This window comes from Phacochoerus africanus, chromosome 1 (genome assembly GCF_016906955.1).
Source record: "Phacochoerus africanus isolate WHEZ1 chromosome 1, ROS_Pafr_v1, whole genome shotgun sequence".
NCBI classification, from domain to species: Eukaryota; Metazoa; Chordata; class Mammalia; order Artiodactyla; family Suidae; genus Phacochoerus; species Phacochoerus africanus.
This window is the reverse complement of record NC_062544.1, coordinates 103,345,802-103,364,173: the sequence shown is the minus strand read 5'-3', so window position 1 is coordinate 103,364,173 and position 18,372 is coordinate 103,345,802. Positions and strand designations below refer to the sequence as shown.

Here is an 18,372-nt window from a genome sequence, read left to right as displayed (position 1 = left end):
GCCCAGCACACCTGGTTGTAGCTCTCAGTGTGTTTATTTCTGGGATGGGGGTAGGGCCTAGAGCTGGTGGGGTGACTCATATTTCTCATCGTAAGAGCCTTCACCCCTGAGCCTCAGGGTGCAGGATTTCTCACCAAGCACACCTTCCACCACCAACGTGGACTTGTACAGTTTACAGCTCCTGTGGGGAGCGGGGATTGAGATGAGGCAAGGGCCCTGGGCCAGGGCTCTGGGTCCCGCAGGGCAGTGCCAGTGAGATGGTGAGAGGCTGTACCTGGCAGTGAAGGAAACCTGGAGGGTGATGGAGGTTGGGGGTGCGTTGCCCAGTCGTGCCTCCAGCAGCCCACTGCTTGGGGAGACCCTGAAGGCCACAGGGTCCTTGTCTGGCTCCTGCTGACCTGCATAAGGGAAGGGACACACAACACAGGGAGCGGACTCCCACCCAGCATCTTGGCTGTGCGCTGCTGGTCTTGCCTGTGGGATTGGGGAACTGGACAGCTGTGCAGAGATGCCCAGGTGGTCCTGGCCCTGGGAACCCACCCTGCAAGGACAAGGGCATGCAGGCCTGCAGCACAGGGGAGCAGGGAGCCAGTGGGAGGCACGACTCACCTGTCAGCACAGCCCAGTAGCTCCGGCAGCCACTCAGGTTCATCAAGTAGACCTCCCGGACCTGATCCTGGTTCACGAAGCAGGTCCCGAAGTCCACCCAGCTGGTGGAGAGCTGCAGCTCGGGCACGGCCACAACAGCCCGCAGGGGCACCACCTAGGGAGACAGAGCCTTTAACTTGGTGGGGACCAGTGGACCTTGCCCTGGATGTCTGATGACCCCCAGTACTGTAGCTTGTGAGGTGTGTACAGGCAGCACCACCCTGGAAGGAGAGGGCCAGCACCTCCCTTAACACCAGAGGATGCAGATGGGTTTCTGTGCAGGAAAAGGGCCAGGAAGGCCCGAGCTGCTCTCTGATTTCCTCACCACCCCTGCCTTGATCCAGCTCTGTGGTTTCAGCTCCCCGATTGAGCTGCCCTATGTTCTCTTGGGCTCTGGGCCAGCTCACCTTTTCCCAAGGCTTCTTCAGCTCAGCTCCACACCACAGACCCTGACCTTGGGTCAGAGTCCACAGAAAAAGAATGAGGCCCGTGGTGTTTGTACCTGGTGCTTCAGTTTCCACACAAGCCAGAGACAATGTTTCTCAGTTGTTCTCTGTCCCCACCCATCAGGCCATTTCTTTGGCCTGGTTTCTCCTCTCTCTCCATTAAACACTCTGCAGGCTTCGCATGCCACCTTCTCCAGGAAGCTTTCCCTGATTTTCCACCCTACAACATCCCATCTGGCTCTGAGCTCCTAGGTCAGGTAGGGATGGATAACCTTTCTCTCTCCATGCTCTTCTAGGGCAGACTGTCAGGGTTTGTTCCCCTGGGACTACATGAAACCCAGCCCAGTCCTACCCTCCTTGTCGCAGGTGGCATGTCTAGGACTCACCTGAGTGGTCTGGTTGGTGTACTCCAGAAGCAGATTCTGAGTGAACACCATTTCTTTCTCTCCATTCGCGCTCTGCTGTATTGCCACTCCGGGCAGCATCTGGTCAGCTGGGAGCTTCTGATAGGAGAGTAGCTCCAGGGAGAGTGAGAAGGACACGTTCACCTGAGCAGATGGGAATGAGCTGGCACCTCAGGCTGCTAGAGGCAGTTCCCCCAGTGGACTCCATCCTTCCCACCTGTAGGCCTGGCGAGGTCCCAGCTCAGCCTGCAGTGTCCCCACACCATGCTTAGCATCTGTCAGTCCCAGGGACAGGGCCATGCTGCCCGCAGGAGCTGAGGGGCCAGAGGGGTGGAGACAAGCAAGCCACCCTCCCCACCACAGGACCAGGGCTGTGGTCTGGTGAGGAGGCCCAGCCCAGGCCTGTGTCTTTGTCCTGAGAGCAATGAGGAGTTTCTGCTGGGTTGCAAACAGAGGATGCTGAGTGACCTCTGCCTTCCTCAGGGTCACCCTGGTAACTGCAGGGAGGAGGCTGGGGAAGCTTGAGTGGGAGCAAGGACATGGGTTTGGAGGCCAAGGTGGAACTCAGGCCCAAGAGGATGGGGCTTGAACACATGGCTCCCAAACCCAAGCCTGTGGACCAAGGTCCACCAATTTACCCAAAGCACCTGTTACGACATAGATTCCTGAGGCCAGGTCCTCTCATCTGTGGAGCTGGAGTCTGGGGACTGTATTTCTAATCTGTGTCCTAAAGGCTTGTCAGCTTGTCCTAAATCAAGATTCAGGTGTGGACTGAAGGGAAGGCAGATGTGCTCAGACACTGAGGAGGGGCAACAGCAGGGCTGGGTCTGCGCCTCATGACAGTGCTCAGGACCAGGACACTGGCAGAGGAGACAAAGGGAGGGGTCTCGTGTGCCTGGGACGAACTGTGTCCACACTGATAGTCTGGTGGTCCCAGCCTGAGCAGGTCTGGCGTGCAGAGGTGTTCGCTGGACAGAGTGTGTCTACCAGAAGTGCTCTCAGGGCACAGCAGAGTCGAATCTGCAGGCCGGATGCCTGTGCACGCAGACCTGTGGGTGTGCTCTCTGTACACAGACATGAGTGTATGTGAGAGGTGACCTCCAGCCTGGGTGAGTGTGCCCGCTGAGGGCAGGGACCGCAGAACCTTTCACTGACCAGCATGTTCTCCTGTGGGTAGAGGACCAGCTGCTTGCCCGTCTCCTCCTCGCACTCCTGCTTCCAGCCGGGGACAGGAGCCCTGTGGCTGCGGCTCGCCCCATCTTGAGAAACGGAGAAGGGCTTAGAGACCAGGAGCCGGAAGTGGTGTGGGATTTCTGTTGTGTTGGTCAGCTTCAGGTGGTGGGTGGTCACCAGCTCACTCAGCACCTGGGCGGCCACAGGGGTTGGAGGTGGGGTGCAGGATGCATCTCCACCCTCTCAGCACGTGGCTCTGGGGGAGGGACTCAGATTGTAGCCCAGAGGCCTAGGGGAGCACTGAGGTCCAGGTACGTTGGGTCAGGGGGTACAGCACACTCACCCCAGAAGAGGGCTGCTCAGGGATGAGGTCACTGGCCTGCTGCTGGAACTCCACACTGCCGCTGTAGTCCAGCTCCACGCTTAGCCTGCCGGCAGCAGGCATGGCTGGGCCTCAGGCTCACATGGCCCAGGGCTCACCTGCTGGCTTCTCCCTCCCATTGCCATCCTCTTGCACCCAGAACCCTGTCTGGTCCCCCGCAGTGCCCGCGAAAGGTATGCCCCTCGTGGCTGGAGGGAGGCCAGGCAGCCCATCCTACTCACTGTGCAGGCCTCACGTAGCTGTGCAGATCCAGCTTCATGGGTCCCACCTCGAAGTCCTGCAGGCGGCGCCTCCTCCCCGGAAGTTCCCTCTCCATCTACGGAACCCAAGCCTGATTACCGGCATCCCTGAGTGGGCAACGGGCTACCCAGCAGAGAGGCAGCAGTGTGGCCCCTCCCAAGCCAGGAGGGCTCACCTCGTCATCCAAACTCATGAAGCCCAGGGCATAGCCAATACACTCCACCTTGTGCAGGACAGTGGGGCCGAGGACCACAGGTGTGAAGGAGATGTGGATGGTGCTGCTGCCCCCGGCAGGGACCACCTGGTCCAGACACAGTGGCCTCAGAACTGTCCATGCCTCCTGGCCCCCACCAGCCCCACCCCGACTCACCACCTGCTTGGGGCTGATGGAGAACAGGTGGGCAGAGGGCACCCCGTCATGCTCCTGCAGGACCACTGAGATGATCTTGGAGGCACTAGCACTGGAGCTGCCCTCAGCCTGTCGTTAAAGGAGTCCCAGGCTCACGCAGGCCCGAGGCTCACTGGCCACAGCCCTGCACCCAGCACCCCCCACCCCTGCTCACAAACTGGGCAGCTTCGTGGCTGGACTCAGACACATTGGAGGGACCTGGAGATCCAAAGGAGCTGCTGCTCTCAGCGGTCTCAGGGCACAAGAGGTCATTCCCAGCTTGGTCCCGTGGTGGGAAGGGCGGCCCGTAGAAAACCAGCAGCTCCACCAGCCAGTCCTCCCTGTCTTCTGGAATGTAGGTCTCCCAGTCCAGGCGGATGTCTGGGGCAGATGTCGGGGGAGAGAGAAGGAAGCGGAGACAACTCTTCCCTGGGCCCCCACCTCCCTGCAGGCCCCCAGAGGCTGCCTGTTCTCCAGCACTAGTTGAGGGGGCTGCGCCTCCTCTCTAATGCCACCACTAGGCAGTTCTTGTTTTAAAAAAATCTACAGGCTTATGCCATCAGCCCCCTCACTCCTTGCCCTGGATCAGAAGACCAGGTTTCACGTCCAGATGTACCAGGCTCCCAGTCCTCTCCCCACAGCCTCCTTTCCTTCTGGCCAATTTGCTGGCTCCCCTGGGCCCTCCAACCTGTGTTCCCTACTTTTCCCCCCTCCATCCATCAGCTCCCATCTGCTTTCACCTCCTTCCCTGGCCAGGCCAGTCCCTGGGGGCTGCTGTGTCAACTTTGCCTTGCCAGGATTCTCTTCTCTCTTTGCCACCATCCTTCTACCCACCGGGCAAAACCTAACCCTGTGGGAACTGAACTGACCTCTGAGCCCTTGTAAGAAAGTCCACCATGTTCTGAACCACTTGCCACCCTCGTAAATCTGTCCCCAACCTAAACGGTGTACCCACTCTGTCCCTCAGTTAATTTAGCTCTCTGCCAACCTGCATCCTGACACTTGTGCTCTCCCTGGCCTTCTCTGACCCTCAGTGGGTAGCCCCATCTCACCTCCCAGAAGCTCCTGAAGTCCTATCCCGAGCCCCCACATCTGTCTGCATCTATCCCACTCACCTCCTGCATCTATCCTGTTTCTCAGGGGCCAGGTGTGACCTATCTCCCATCTTTCCCAGCTGTTTTCCAACGGCACTTAAGCAAAGTCAGAGGTTTCTTGAACAAGCATCCCTCTGCCAGACCACCTGTCCAGTACTACTTCTCTTCCCCACAGCAACGTGTAGGACAAGTGGTCCATCAGTGTCTCCCCCCATGGGCTTTCACCCAACCCCAGCTCACACGTGAGTCATGGCTTGCCCCTTGGGAATGCCTGGTGAACACACCCCCAAGGTCTCTGATCTAGTAGTTCCTGGGGTTATTACACAGCATCTGCCTTTTGTACCCATCAAATCACTCTCATCATGGCCACCAATGACCTCCATAACCTAAGGTTCAGAGGGTCTCACAGGTAAAGAGAGAGAAATGTGCAAGAGGAAGAGAAGGTAACCAGGGATGGAAAGCAAAGTAGGAGAGAAATCTCAAACAAAGGGAAAATAGAATCAAGTCACAAAAAGAAAAATGAAAGTAGAAAAAATACAAAGTAAAATAAATCACAGAATAAAAATACATAGATTGAGATTTTAAAAAGCACAGTTCTCTGGGAGTTCCCATTGTGGCTCAGCAATGACAAGCCCAACTAGTATCCATGAGGACGTGGTTCGATCCCTGGCCTCACTCAGTGGGTTAAGGATCTGGCGTTGAGTTGTGGTGTAGGTCATAGACTCAGCTCAGATCCCAGATCCGGTGTTGCTGTGGCTGTGGTGTAGGCCAGTGGCTACAGCTCTGATTTGAGCCCTAGCCAGGGAACCTCCATATGCCGCATATGCGGTCCTAAGAAGACAAAAGACAAAACAAAACACACCATTCTCTGTTGCTTACAAAGAAACACACATCAAAGTCACAAATGGTGAGGGGCAAATGCGACAGGCAACCTGAGGAACAATGTTACTGTAGTGCAAGGTAGATTTTAAGCACTTAAAGGGGCCATAGAGGAATATTTCAGAGTGATAAAAGGCATCATTTAGTGAAGATTTTGTTCTCAAAATGCATCTAACAATACAGAAATTAAAACATAAAGCAAAACTACTAGAAATGCCAGGAGAGTGTGATATGATTTCAGTGGTTGACTCTAGGATACCCTTTCCCCATCCAGTGGACAAAGATAAGCAAGGTCACAGAGTGGCCATTCCCTTCTATTCACACCACGTTCCCTCGGATCCCCCAAGGAGCTTAAAAACCACATTGCTTAGGTGCTGCCTCTAGAGACTCAGGTTCAGTCGGTGTGCAGTAGCCCAGCCTCAAGGTGCTTTGAATCCTCCCGTGAGACTCTGGTTCTGAGCTGGCCTTAACTCGTCCTGTGGTTCATATGTTCCCTTGGGTCCAGTTGGGTCGCCTTCCTCCTGGCTTTGGCCTTGAACACCCTCCATACAGTCCCCCAGCACTCTGGCCACTCTGCAGATATACTCAAATGTACTCAATGTGCCAGTAAGCAGGACACGGTCATGTCTATGCCACCCATCAGGATGTAGCCTCTCGGCACAGCCCCTGCTGTCCTGTTGCCTCTTTATCCCCAGTTCCTTGCAAGAACCTGGGGCTGCTGGCTCAAGGGATGAGAAAAGGTGACCCTACAAATGTCTGTCCCTATGCAAAGTGGGCCAGATGAGGGTGTCTGTGGCCCATGGACAGTGGGAGACCCCAGGTCCTACAGACAAGGGCAAGTCCTGTCCTTCAGGGTAGAAGTGGCTCTGACAACCCCCAATGGGCTTGGTCGCTCCCTACCTTGGTGCTCAGGGACCTCCCTCAGTACCCACAGGCCAACTGGATTCCTGGGTCCCAGTCCCGGGCCATCAGCTTCCCCCAGCCCCATTTTCCCTCCAGCCCGCCCACTACATGGCACAACCATGAGTCCCAATTTCCCTGGTGAGCGTCTTACCACAGGGGCTGGAATTATTCAGGCGAAGGGCCCGGGTGACTGTGTCTCCTCCAGACATCTGGGTGCCGAACCTGGAAGCAGAGACCAGGTTGGGCAGCGCCACGGCCAGGGCACACACCTCACAGGGAGGCAGTTCCACTGTGGTCTGCCTTCACCCTGGAGTCACTGAGACCCAGGGCTGGAGGCCCTCTGCATGCAGTGCCTGGTAGACTGTGACCCAGGGATGCTCAAGGCCCAGGTAAGCCCTGGGCCAACTCAACAATTACACTGACCAAGCACACAGATCCCAGTTCAGTGGGGGTGAGGGGCCCTGTGTCTGGCCCAGACCTCGGGCGATACTGACAGCTCGTGACTTTTGTCCCATCAAAGCCCTTCGAGATGTACAGATCGCAGCCATGCCTCCTGAGGGCTCTGTCCTCCAGGGTAGCCCTGGCCTGGGGCTTTCATGCTAGGTGGCCAGTTGGACAGCAACAAGTCAGCATGGGTAGCCTAGAGCCTTTCAAGGGTTGGAGGAGGCACAGGGGAGGGGGACGGAACCTGATGACAGGCTCCTTCTGGAAGTAGTCAGCAGTGTAGAAGGTGGGCCTCTGGGAGCTGATGGGGCAACCCACCACCGCTATGTGCACCGGGATGACAGCTGGCGGCAAATCTCCTGCCTGCAAACACACACAAATTCCTGGTCACTCCTGTCACTGGCTGCCACCGTATCCCTTGGCTCCCCATCCCCTCTGTACAAGGCCTTCCTGCCTCAGCCAGCCCAGGGTCTCCACAGCCTGGTCCCAGCTGGGCAAGGACTCACTTCCTGCTGTCTGATGCTCACCCTGGACCCCCTAAGGGCCTGGGGCTACCTGGCTTCTCAGCTGCAGGTTTGCTGCCCTGCCTTTCCGCTCAGCGCCAGGACTCCACAGGTCTCCCAGCCCAATGGTCTTGGGCATCTTATGGCCCTTTTGATTCAATTTATCTTTTAAATGGAAATAACTTTCTCATTCTTCCCTGATAATAAAATCTTTTTTTTTTTTTTTTTGGCTGCACCTACAGCCTATGAAAGTTCCTGGTCCAGGAATCAAACCTATGCCATAGCAGCGACCCAAGCCACAGCAGTGACAATGCCAGGTCCTTAACCCACTGAACCACCAGGGAGCTCAAAAGCAAGAAATTTTTTCAACATTTAAAATAGAATATGATATCTATAATCCTACATCACCCCCAGCCTGACTCACTGTGAACACTTTAGTGTACAACTGTCTAGACAGACTTGTGTATGTAGAACACAGATATAAATGAGCATTCTGGGCAGGCTCTCGTTTGAATAATTTCCTCTTTTCTCTTAAGAACATATGATAATTTTACTAATGAAGGCTTTCAGTGTCGTTTAACAAGCTGTGCAAAATCCTGTTGTATGGACGTAGCCTAATGTTTTAATCCAATCTTCTCCTGATGGACATGGATGTTTCATTTGTTTCCTTTTCCCCCCTTCTATTATAAACAATGCTGAGAAGAAGAGGAAGCCTGGGATGCCCACTGTGGTGCAGTGAGTTAAGAATATGACTGCATTGGCTCAGGTGGCTGCAGAGGCACAGGTTTGATCCCAAGCCCAGCACAGTGGGTTTAAGGATCCAACATTGCCGCAGCTGCATGTAGGTTGCAGCTCTGGCTTGGATTCAATCCCTTGCCCAGGAACCCATATGCCATGGGTGCAGCCATGAAAAAAAAAAAAAGAAAAAAAAGAAAAGCAAGTCTGGTACAAAGGTATTTGTCACACATCCACTTCTTTCCTTGGGGTGACTTTAAACGTATGTCCCAGCACACTGCGCAAGTGCCTCTGGAGGGCGGCACATGTTTCCCAGCCCACCTGGCTGTGTGCGTGAGGACTCCTCCCCTGCACCCTCATTAGCAGCTTTTTAAAAATTTTTAAAATTATTGTTGATTTATAATGCTCCAGCAACTTTTATACCTTGCTAATCTCAGGTATGACTTTAATTCTTTTCTAATTACCAGAGATGGTGGTAAATTTTCCATGTTCACTGGCCATCTCTATTTGTCATTTTTCAACTGCTTACTTGAGACTTTGCCCGGTTGGGATGCTTCTGCCCACCTTCCCCCCATTATTATTATTATTTTTTTTTGTCTTTTTTTGTTGTTGTTGTTATTTCTTGGGCCACTCCCGAGGCATATGGACGTTCCCAGGCTAGGGGTTGAATCGGAGCTGTAGCCACCGGTCTACGCCAGAGCCACAGCAACGCGGGATCCGAGCCGCGTCTGCAATCTACACCACAGCTCAGGGCAAGGCCAGATCGTTAACCCACTGAGCAAGGGCAGGGACCGAACCTGCAACCTCATGGTTCCTAGTCGGATTCGTTAACCACTGCACCACGACGGGAACTCCCCCCCCATTATTGTTAGTTATAAATGCTTTGGGCTTTTGTTGTTTTGTTTTATTGTTTTTGGTTTTTAGGGCCATACCCAAGGCATATAGAGGTTCCCAGGCTAGGGGTCAAATTGGAGCTGCAGCTTCCAGCCTACATCATAGCCACAGCGACGCAGGATCCAACCTGCATCTGCAACCTACACCACAGCTCACAGCAACACCAGATCCTTAACCCATGAGCAGGGCCAGGGATTAAACCCGCATCCTCATGGATCCTAGTCAGGGTCATTAACTGCTGAGCCATGAAGGAAACTCTGGTGTTTTTTGTTTGTTTGTTTGTTTTTAAATTTTGGCTATATCTGCAAAATGTGGAAGTTCCAGAGCGGTGACTCAAGCCACAGCAGTGACAATGCTGGATCCATTAACTGTTAGGCCACCAGCAAACTCTGTCTTTGTCAAAGGGCACAGCACAATTTAAAGCAAATGTCTATCACAACTAAACTGTCCAATTTACTAAATAGTTCATGAAAATCTGTGCAAGAACTAAACAGCACAGGACTTTGTACACATTTCATCCCTCCACACTAAAAGAGGCAGTCCCCAGTGGCACCATCTGTTGTCTTATCCATCCCTGTACCATCCACAATCCAGGGGACGGACCACACAGGAACCCACGCAGAGGCACTCAGGTCATACTAAATGAGTGAGCACATGAAGGGGCTGATGGAGAATGAACGGTTGCATTAAGGCCTAGGCCAGACTGCACTTTCTCTCCACACTTGTTGCCCACGCCGGTTCTTGGTCCGGGCAGGCAGCTCATCGAACTCCTCTGCCCTCCTCAGTGTGGCCTCAGCCTCAGAGGACCTCATGGGGAAATGTGTGGGCACATCTCCTGCTCGCAGGATCCCTCCTGCAGGAATCTCAGTGGTTGCTATAGATGCAAAGGCCCATCCTGAGTTCAGGGGGAATCATCTTTCCACTTGGTGAGATCTGGGAGGCTGAGGGCCAGGAGGTGGGGGAGAGTGAACTTGAAGGTGCAGCCCTGGGTGGGGGACCCTGAGCTCCCAGGCGGTCACCTGCCTGTGTGCCCTTACCGTGCAGATGAGGTTGTCCCAGTATTCGCCCCACATGTTTGCACAGGCTGTGATGTCGATGCTGAGCTGCTGATGGGCCCCCAGCACGCCCTGGGAGAGGTGGGGAAAGAAGGCAGCGCCTTTCCCATGAGACAACATGCTTTCCATAAACTCTGGGGGAGAACCAGGAATGGGGACTCAGGAACCCAGGGCAGGAGTGAGGTCCAAACCCTCAAGTGTTAGCAAAGTGCTGAACCAGATAAGCCACCCACAGCTTCTCCTTGATCTGGTTGAAGATATCCTCCTTCTGGACACCTAGTGTCCAGGGTCCAGCCTCTCTCAGCTTCCATAAGGCAGGGTCCTAGTGGGAACCCTCCCTTTTTTCTTCCTTTTTGTCTTTTCTGGAGTTCCCTGGCCAGGGATCAGATCTGAGCCACAGTTGTGACCTATGCTGCAGCTATGGCAACACCAGATCCTTTATCTTTTTTTTTTTTTTTTTTGTCTTTTCAGGGCCACACCTGCCGCATATAGAGGTTCCCAGGCTAGGGGTCTAATCAGAGCTGTAGCCGCCGGCCTACGCCACAGCCACAGCAATGCCAGATCCAAGCAGCGTCTACGACCTACATCACAGCTCACAGCAACACCAGATCCTTAACCCACTGAGCAAGGCCAGGGATCGAACCCGGAACCTCATGGTTCCTAGTCGAATTCGTTTCTGCTGCACCACAATGGGAACTCCCAGATCCTTTCTCTTTTAACCCACTGTCCAGGCTGGGGATCAAACCTGTGTCCTGGTGCTGCAGAGATGCTGCCAATCCTATTGTGCCACAGCAGGAATTTTGAGCCCTCCCTTTTGAGCCACTGCCCATTCCAAATCAAAGCCAGGCTTTGGGCACAAGCCACATTTGCACTAGCTAGGAGATGGCCTCGTTTAAAAGAGGGAGCATGGTCACGGGGAGTGTCATGGCCATATCAGAGACTTGGCTAGAAAAGACACAGAGAAGTGCTCTCTGGTCAGGGTCTCCTCAAAGTGGCAGCTGGCCCACAACCCAGGAAGGTCAAAGGAAAGTCTGCTCACTGCCAGCCCTGGGGCTCTTACCCAGCTGCTCACGCTTGGCCAAGAGCTCACGCATCCGAGCTGTCCTCAGCAGGGCAGGAGGCATGTCGGGGCTTGACAAGACAGACAGGACACAGAAACAGCATCACCTTGGCCCTTCCCCAGACCTGAGTTGCCTCCCCTGGCAACTAGCATCCACCAGGTGCCCAGAGGAGGAAGGGGGACCTGCCTGCTCTTCCTAGGGGAGAGCTGGTCAGTCCTCTTCTTTACTTCTGCCTGTGGTCTCTGCTCCCACTGTCCCCCTCCCACTCATAGCATCCCAGCTGCAGGTCACCCACCAGCCCCAGGGGTTGCCTTCCCACCCACTCAGGGGAGTTACAGAGCAGGGACCCCAGATCCCCAGGCCCTGTGCCCTGGTGACCCCTGGTTACAAAGCCAGCCCAGCCTCCCTGTCCATTGCTCAGCCTTCTGCAACAAGTCACTTCCAGGCTTTCCTGCTGACACCTGTGCAGCACTGAGCATGTACTAACTTCCAGCAGCAGGCCGGTTAATGACTTAGGAAGTGTTTGTGGTGCCTACCAGCACTGGCTGTCACTGGTTTTGAATTTGGGCGCCCCGTCTTAGGATTTTTGGTGGTGAGGCATCTGCAGCGGATGCTGATAAAGTGCCTGTTTCTGGAGTGTAAGTACTTTCACAGTGGCTGATTTCAAGTTACAGCTTTGCACCCTGCCTCACTGCCACATCTCTGCCCAGTTCCCCAGCTACAGTAGCTCTTCCCCAACACTGCCTGGTTGATCAGAAGCCCCCCGCCTCAGCAGCCCAGGCTGAGAAGGGGCCACAAGGCCAGCCTTTCCCACAGGCCCGCTCAGGCAGCAGGGCCCTCTCCTCTCTGTGTTTCCCCATATCCACCTGTGTAAACCCTCTTCCCACACCCCATGCCCACCCGCCTCCTGCCCCCTGAGCCACACAGAGGCCCAAAAGGGCAGCACTGGCCACGACCTCCCCAGAAACAGCCTCTGAAATTGGATACTGGACGTACAGCCTGGGTTTTTGGCTCAGGCTGATTCCGGGGCTCCCGAAGTACTCAAACTTGAGGGTGAAAGGGGTCTGTATCGGGGAGCAATTGGTCAGGATGAGCTGGCGAGTCACGCGGGTCCTCAACGGCACTGTCGAGCCAAAGTCCAGGTGCAGCCTCTCCGGGTGGCCTGGCCACAGCTCTCTGCTGGGAACACTGCCCCATGCCCATGGGCACCAGGTTACAAGCCACTCTCGGCCCTGCTCAGGGAGCTGCCTCAGGTTAGGGATGCCAGAGCTGCCCAGAAGCCAGGCTCCATCCTCCAAGTCCTCCTTGTCAAGCTGCCACCCCATTGATGCACCCTCTGTGCCCACCCATGATGCCCAGAGAGGCTCCAAGCCCACCAACCCTCCCTGGCCAGGGGAAGACTGGCCTGTCTCCCAGGTGCTAGGCCTGGGGGGCAAGCCCAAGATATACCCAGCCCTGTCCCCTGCCATCCTCAACCTGCCTGGTCACCATGTCTCCAAGTGTGTGCACAAAGACCACATAGAGGGTGAGGATGGTGTGGAGAGGGCCCATTGCCACAGTTTGTGAGTTTCCATGATAACACTGTAGCATTTTCCTGGCTGTAGGAATCAGCTGGGAGGAGGCACGTATCACAGCCATGCTGGTCCTTTGAATGCTGCCTCAGCCCTCAGTCCCTGGCCTCAGCCCTGGGCTCACCTGCTGCCAGAGTCCTCTGGGGAGATGGCGATGGCCACTTGTAGTCCCTGGGGTTTCCCAGAAATGCCCAGAACCAGAGGCTCCTTCATGCCTGACACGTTACAAGGGAGGGCCAAATCCCTCAACTCTTCCTGTAAGAAAGCCCATCAGGAGTTCCCATGTGGCTCGGCAGTAACGAACCTGACTAGTATCTATGAGGACGCAAGCTCAACCCCTGGCCTTGCTCAGAGGGTTAAGGAGCTGGCATTGCTGTGGCTGTGGTGTAGGCCAGCAGCAATAGCTCTCATTCATCCCCTAGGCTGGGAACTTCTATATGCTGCAGGTGTGGCCCTAAAAAGACAATAAAGAAAAAAGAAAAGAAAGGAAAGCCCATCAGACACCCATCACACAGGTAAGTCCCAGGACGACACCTCAGCTGGGCAGCCTCGGGTGGTCTCCTGCATACAGGCACTTTGCTCTGGGGCAGGGGCTCAACACAAAGGCTTGTCCAGGTCATCTCTGTGAAGGGCTCCCAGTCCCTCCGTGAACCACCATCCACAGACACAGCCTGTTGGACCCAAATATCTGGGCAAGCCCACGTGAGGGGAGACCCCTCTGAGCAGACCTCTGGAGAAGCTTCACATTTACTTGAATAGGGCTGCTACCACAGAAATTGGCCCCTTACTGTGTGATGTCTGCTCTGTGCGGGTCTGGGCTCACCCATGTCACCCGAGAACTCAGGCTCAGCTGTGTAAGGAAGCCCACTGTCCCCATGTTTGCCAGAGAAGAAGTGGGACCCAGGTGTGCTAGTCCCTGTGAGGAAGAAGTTTCTTTTTCCTCAAGAACCACAAATGGGTGGCCAGCCACCACCCAAGTCCTGAGTACACCCCGTTTGATGGCCTTCCTGTGGCTGTCAAGGAGCGATGTCCTTCTCAGGAGGGACCTGGCCGCTGGTGGTCTCCCCAGCAGCGCCCAACATAGGGCCTGCAGGGGCAACAGCTCTGCCCTGCATCTAGGGACAGTTGGGAAACGGAGCCCACTTGTCCCACCACAGAGAATGGCCCAGAAAGGGCCAAAGCTGGTGCCAAAGGGTTTCAGGGCACATCCAGGCCTGCTCCAGGCTTCCTGTCCCTGTATCCCTAGAAAGCCCAGCAGGAATGGGGCCCCTAGACCCAAATGCAAGAGATTTCTGGACTCACAAAGCCCAGGAGAGGGGTCTGAGGCAGACTGCCCAGTGGCACACACGCATACAGCCAGGGGGCCTGCCTGGCCTCGTGGGCCCCTTACCACCTCACTCACCTGGGTGTGAGTGGTCAACTCCAGGCTGAGCTGGCACTCCTCACTGGGGCCCAGCATGCCATGTCTGGGGGAGACTTTGGCTCTGCAGAAGCTGGCTTGGAGCCCTACGAGCTGGCAGACACATGGGTGGGTCATGTGCTAGGCTCCCCGGACAGACCAGGGTCCAGAGAAAGGGCTCAGCACTACATGCTCTGAGGAGGCTGGTGGACTGGGGGCCACAGTGAGACCAGTAGGGCAGGGTGCTCACGAGGGTGGGGGATAGGTCCCTTCTTCTCTTCCCACCTACCCCCTTCAACCTCACACCTGCCCAGGGTCACCTGGACTAAACAGGCTGCCCTGGGAGGCACAGGGCAAGGTGAACAGGGAGCAGCAGCCTCTGATCCCCAAGGCACACAGGGCATTCACCCTGGGGGGTGCCACAGCTGGGCTCCTAACAGTTGCATAGACCAGTCACGGCCTGCGCTGGCTGGGAGGCCTAGCTGGTGTCCCAGAAACTCCTTCTCTGGCAGGGAACTGGAATTCCTGAAGGCCGGACAATGCAAAGCCAGGCCAGGCATGCTGAGCCCTGCAAGAGCCCGGCATTCCAGGCTGTGAGGGGATCTGTTCTGGGAGGTGTCTAGGGCCCACCTCCCCCTTCACAAGGGCCTCTGAGGGCTGCAGCCCTGGTTCCCTCAGCATGGGCCCCCTCACCTTGCCCCAATGGAACCTTGTGGGCAGCAGCGTGCCATTGATGAGTGTGATGGTCGCCTTGGCAGGCATGCCCACGTAGAGGTTGGTGACCTGCACCTGGCTGCTCTGGAGATACACATAGGGCTCCTGCACCTCAGCATACACAGGAAGGTAGCTGGGACACAAGGAAATAAAAGGCATACTCATCAGTAAAGAGGAAACAGGAGTTCCCTTCGTGGCTCAGCGGTTAACGAATCCAACTAGGATCCATGAGGATGTGGGTTCGATCCCTGGCCTTTACTCAGTGGGTTAAGGATCCAGCGTTGCTGTGGCTCTGGTGTAGGCTGGTGGCTGCAGTTCTGATTTGACCCCTAGCCTGGGAACCTCCGTATGCCTTGGGAGCAAACCCCCCCAAAAAGAAAAGAGGAAACAGAGTTCCCTTTTGGTACAGTGGGTTAAGGATCCAGCACTGTCACTGCAGTGGCTCTCATTGCTGCTGTGGCATGGGTTTGACATCTTGCCTGGGAACTTCCACATTCCACAGGCAAAACTAACATAAATAAATAGATTAATTTAAAAAAAGAAAAGAAAAGGGAAAATAAAACTGTCCCTATATGCAGATGACATGATGGTCTACATAGACAATCCCAAGGAATTTGTATTTTTAAAAATCTTGCTACTAATGAGTGATTCAGCAAAGTGAGGGTAAAAATGAACACAGAAAAATCAATCACATTTTAATAGGCTAACAAGAAGTGTGTGGAAACAGAAGTCAAAAATAAATACCATTTATAAGTGCTCCAAAAGTGAAACACTTAGGTAAATAGTAAAACATGTGTAGGACTTGTGTGCTGAAAACTACAAAACACTGATGAAAGAAATCAAAGACAACAAATGGAGAGGCAGAGTTCCTGCGGTGGCTCAGTGGTTAATGAACACGACTAGCATCCATGAGGATGTGGGTTCAATCACTGGCCTTGCTCAGTGGGTTAAGGATCCGGTGTTGCTGTGAGCTGTGGTGTAGGTCGCAGACACGGCTCAGATCTGGCATTGCTGTGGCTGTGGCTGTGGTGTAGCCTGGTAGCTACAGCTCCAATTAGACCCCTAGCCTGGAAACCTCCACATGCCACAAGTGTGGCCCAGAAAAGAAAAAAAAAAAAAAAAGAAGAAGAAGACAAAAACAAATGGAGAGTCATCAATCGCAGTCATGGATTAGACGACTCAGCATAGATGTCAATTCTCCCCAGATTGATCATTTAAGCTTAATACAACAATTCTTATCAAAATTCTCAGCAAGGACTTTTGGTAGATATGGGCAAGCCTATTATAAAATGTATACAGAAAGACAAAGGACAAAGACTAAAACATTTTTAAAAAGAAGAAAAACGTTGGAAATCATTCTACTGGATGTTAAGACTTACTACACGGCTACAGCAATCAAGACAATATGCTATGAGTGGAGGGATGTACACAATAGATCAATGAAATAATGTAGAAAACCTAGAAATAGACCCAAATAAGTCTGAGGGTTTTTTTTCCTTATATAAGGAATGGAAATAATATGCACTTTTTAAAAACTTTTTTTTTTGGCTGCACCCAAGGCACACAAAAATTCGCAGGCCAAGGACTAAAACTGCATCACAGCTGCTTCAGTGTCAACACCAGTTCCTTAACCTGATGTGCCACAAGAGAACTCTGCAAACTCCTTAATTTTTAAATTTGAAATAACTGTAGGTTTACACACAGCTGTAACAACAACAACAACAACAAAAAAATGCAGAGGGATCAGGTATACTCCTCACCCAATTTCTCAGCGGTAACATCTTGCATAACTAACTATAGCACAATATTACAAGCAGGACGTCAACATGGATACAATTTAGCAATCTTATTCAGACCCCATCAGGTTTATAGGCACCCGTTTGCATGTATGTATTTACTTCCACACAATTTTATCACGTGTAGATACTCATGACACCACCACAGTCAAGATACAGGACTTTTTTTTTTTAACTACCCACCTCCACCATTTTTTTTTTGGGGGGGGGCCATAAATATCTAGGTGGTGTTCACTTTGTTCAACATTAAAGGATTTTTTCCAAAAGACCAATGAACCATTACCATTTTGGCCAGCATGGGAATCTTCAAGAATATCAGGTAAGGAGTTCCCACTGTGGTGAGCAGAAATGAAACCAACTAGTATCCATGACAATGTGGGTTCAATCCCTGGCCTCGCTCAGTGGGTTGGGGATCTGGCGTTGCCGTGAGCTGTGATGTAAGTAGCAGACGCAGCTCGGAGCTGGTGTTGCTGTGGCTGTGGTGTAGGCTGGCAGCTGTAGTTATGACCCCTAGCCTGGGAACTTCCATAGCCTTGGGTGTGGCCCTAAGAAGACCAAAAAAAAAAAAAAAAAAAAGGAGTATCAAGTAAGAAAAGATTTGTCCCCGAAAAGTGCCATAAAATATATCTGAAAATGAAGTTTAACTGTAGTTATCATTCTATCTTTTTCTAGCCACAGAAACAGACTGAGATATGTCATAGATTAAAAAGCCAATCAAAATACACAAATAGGCAAAATGCATTTAAAAAAAATGATCCTACTGTATACTATCTACAAGAGACACCTAGATTCAAAGATACAAGTAAGTTGAAAGTAAAAGGATGGAAAAATATACACCATGCAAACAGTACCCAAAGAAGAGCTACAGTAACTATTTTAATGTGAGGTGAAATAGACTTTAAAACAAAAACTGTTACTAGAGACAAAGAAGGGTATTTTATAATTACAAAAAGGTCAATCCATCAGAAAGATGTTATAATTTTAAATACACAGATATCTAATATCAGAGCCCCAAAATATATGAAGCAAAAGACAACAGAATTGAAGGGAGAAACTAATAATTCAAAAATAACTATTAGAGATTTCAATATCTCATTTTACATAATGGACAGAATAAATAAGCAGAAGATAAACAGAGAAACAGAAGACTTAAACAATATTATCAGAGTTCCCATCGTGGCGCAGTGGTTAACGAATCAGACTAGGAACCATGAGGTTGCGGGTTCGGTCCCTGCCCTTGCTCAGTGGGTTAAGGAACCGGAGTTGCCGTGAGCTGTGGTTTAGGTTGCAGACTCGGCTCGGATCCCGTGTTGCTGTGGCTCTGGTGTAGGCTGGTGGCTACAGCTCCGATTGGACCCCTAGCCTGGGAACCTCCATGTGCCGCGGGAGTGGCCCTAGAAAAGGCAAAAAGACAAAAAACAAAACCCCAATATTATAAATCAACCAGATCTAACATATACATGACACTCTATGCAACAATAGCAGAATACACATTTCTCTTTCTTTTCTTTTCTTTCTTTCTTTCCTTTCTTTCTTTTTCTTTTTCCTTCCTTCCTTCTTTCTTTTTTTGTCTCTTTGTCTTTTTATGGCCTCACCCGAGGCATATGGAGGTTCCCAGGCATATGGAGGTTCCCAGGCTAGGA

At 52.8% G+C, this 18,372-nt stretch overlaps 1 protein-coding gene across 4 annotated transcripts in view; it reads right to left on the bottom strand.

Annotated features, from left to right (window-relative positions):
- Positions 1-15: 15 nt before the first annotated feature.
- The window catches only part of DLEC1 (DLEC1 cilia and flagella associated protein), an 84,386-nt gene continuing 66,029 nt past the window's right edge, over positions 16-18,372 (bottom strand). The window contains exons 21-38 of one of the 4 annotated variants that reach the window (XM_047770225.1): positions 14,913-15,066; positions 14,223-14,333; positions 12,945-13,075; positions 12,246-12,437; positions 11,249-11,319; positions 10,171-10,322; positions 7,246-7,364; positions 6,709-6,779; positions 3,857-4,062; positions 3,664-3,771; positions 3,469-3,594; positions 3,275-3,369; positions 3,015-3,099; positions 2,654-2,863; positions 1,481-1,642; positions 610-763; positions 275-398; positions 16-181 (exon numbers count right to left, since the gene is read on the bottom strand). In XM_047770225.1, coding sequence (XP_047626181.1) covers positions 58-181; positions 275-398; positions 610-763; positions 1,481-1,642; positions 2,654-2,863; positions 3,015-3,099; positions 3,275-3,369; positions 3,469-3,594; positions 3,664-3,771; positions 3,857-4,062; positions 6,709-6,779; positions 7,246-7,364; positions 10,171-10,322; positions 11,249-11,319; positions 12,246-12,437; positions 12,945-13,075; positions 14,223-14,333; positions 14,913-15,066 — 2,395 coding nt within the window. In that variant the 3' untranslated portion in view covers positions 16-57. Of the gene's footprint in view, positions 182-274; positions 399-609; positions 764-1,480; positions 1,643-2,371; positions 2,864-3,014; positions 3,100-3,274; positions 3,370-3,468; positions 3,772-3,856; positions 4,063-6,708; positions 6,780-7,245; positions 7,365-10,170; positions 10,323-11,248; positions 11,320-12,245; positions 12,438-12,944; positions 13,076-14,222; positions 14,334-14,912; positions 15,067-18,372 lie in introns of those variants that run through there. The other 3 variants (XM_047770222.1, XM_047770236.1, XM_047770231.1) reach the window with 3 other exon arrangements.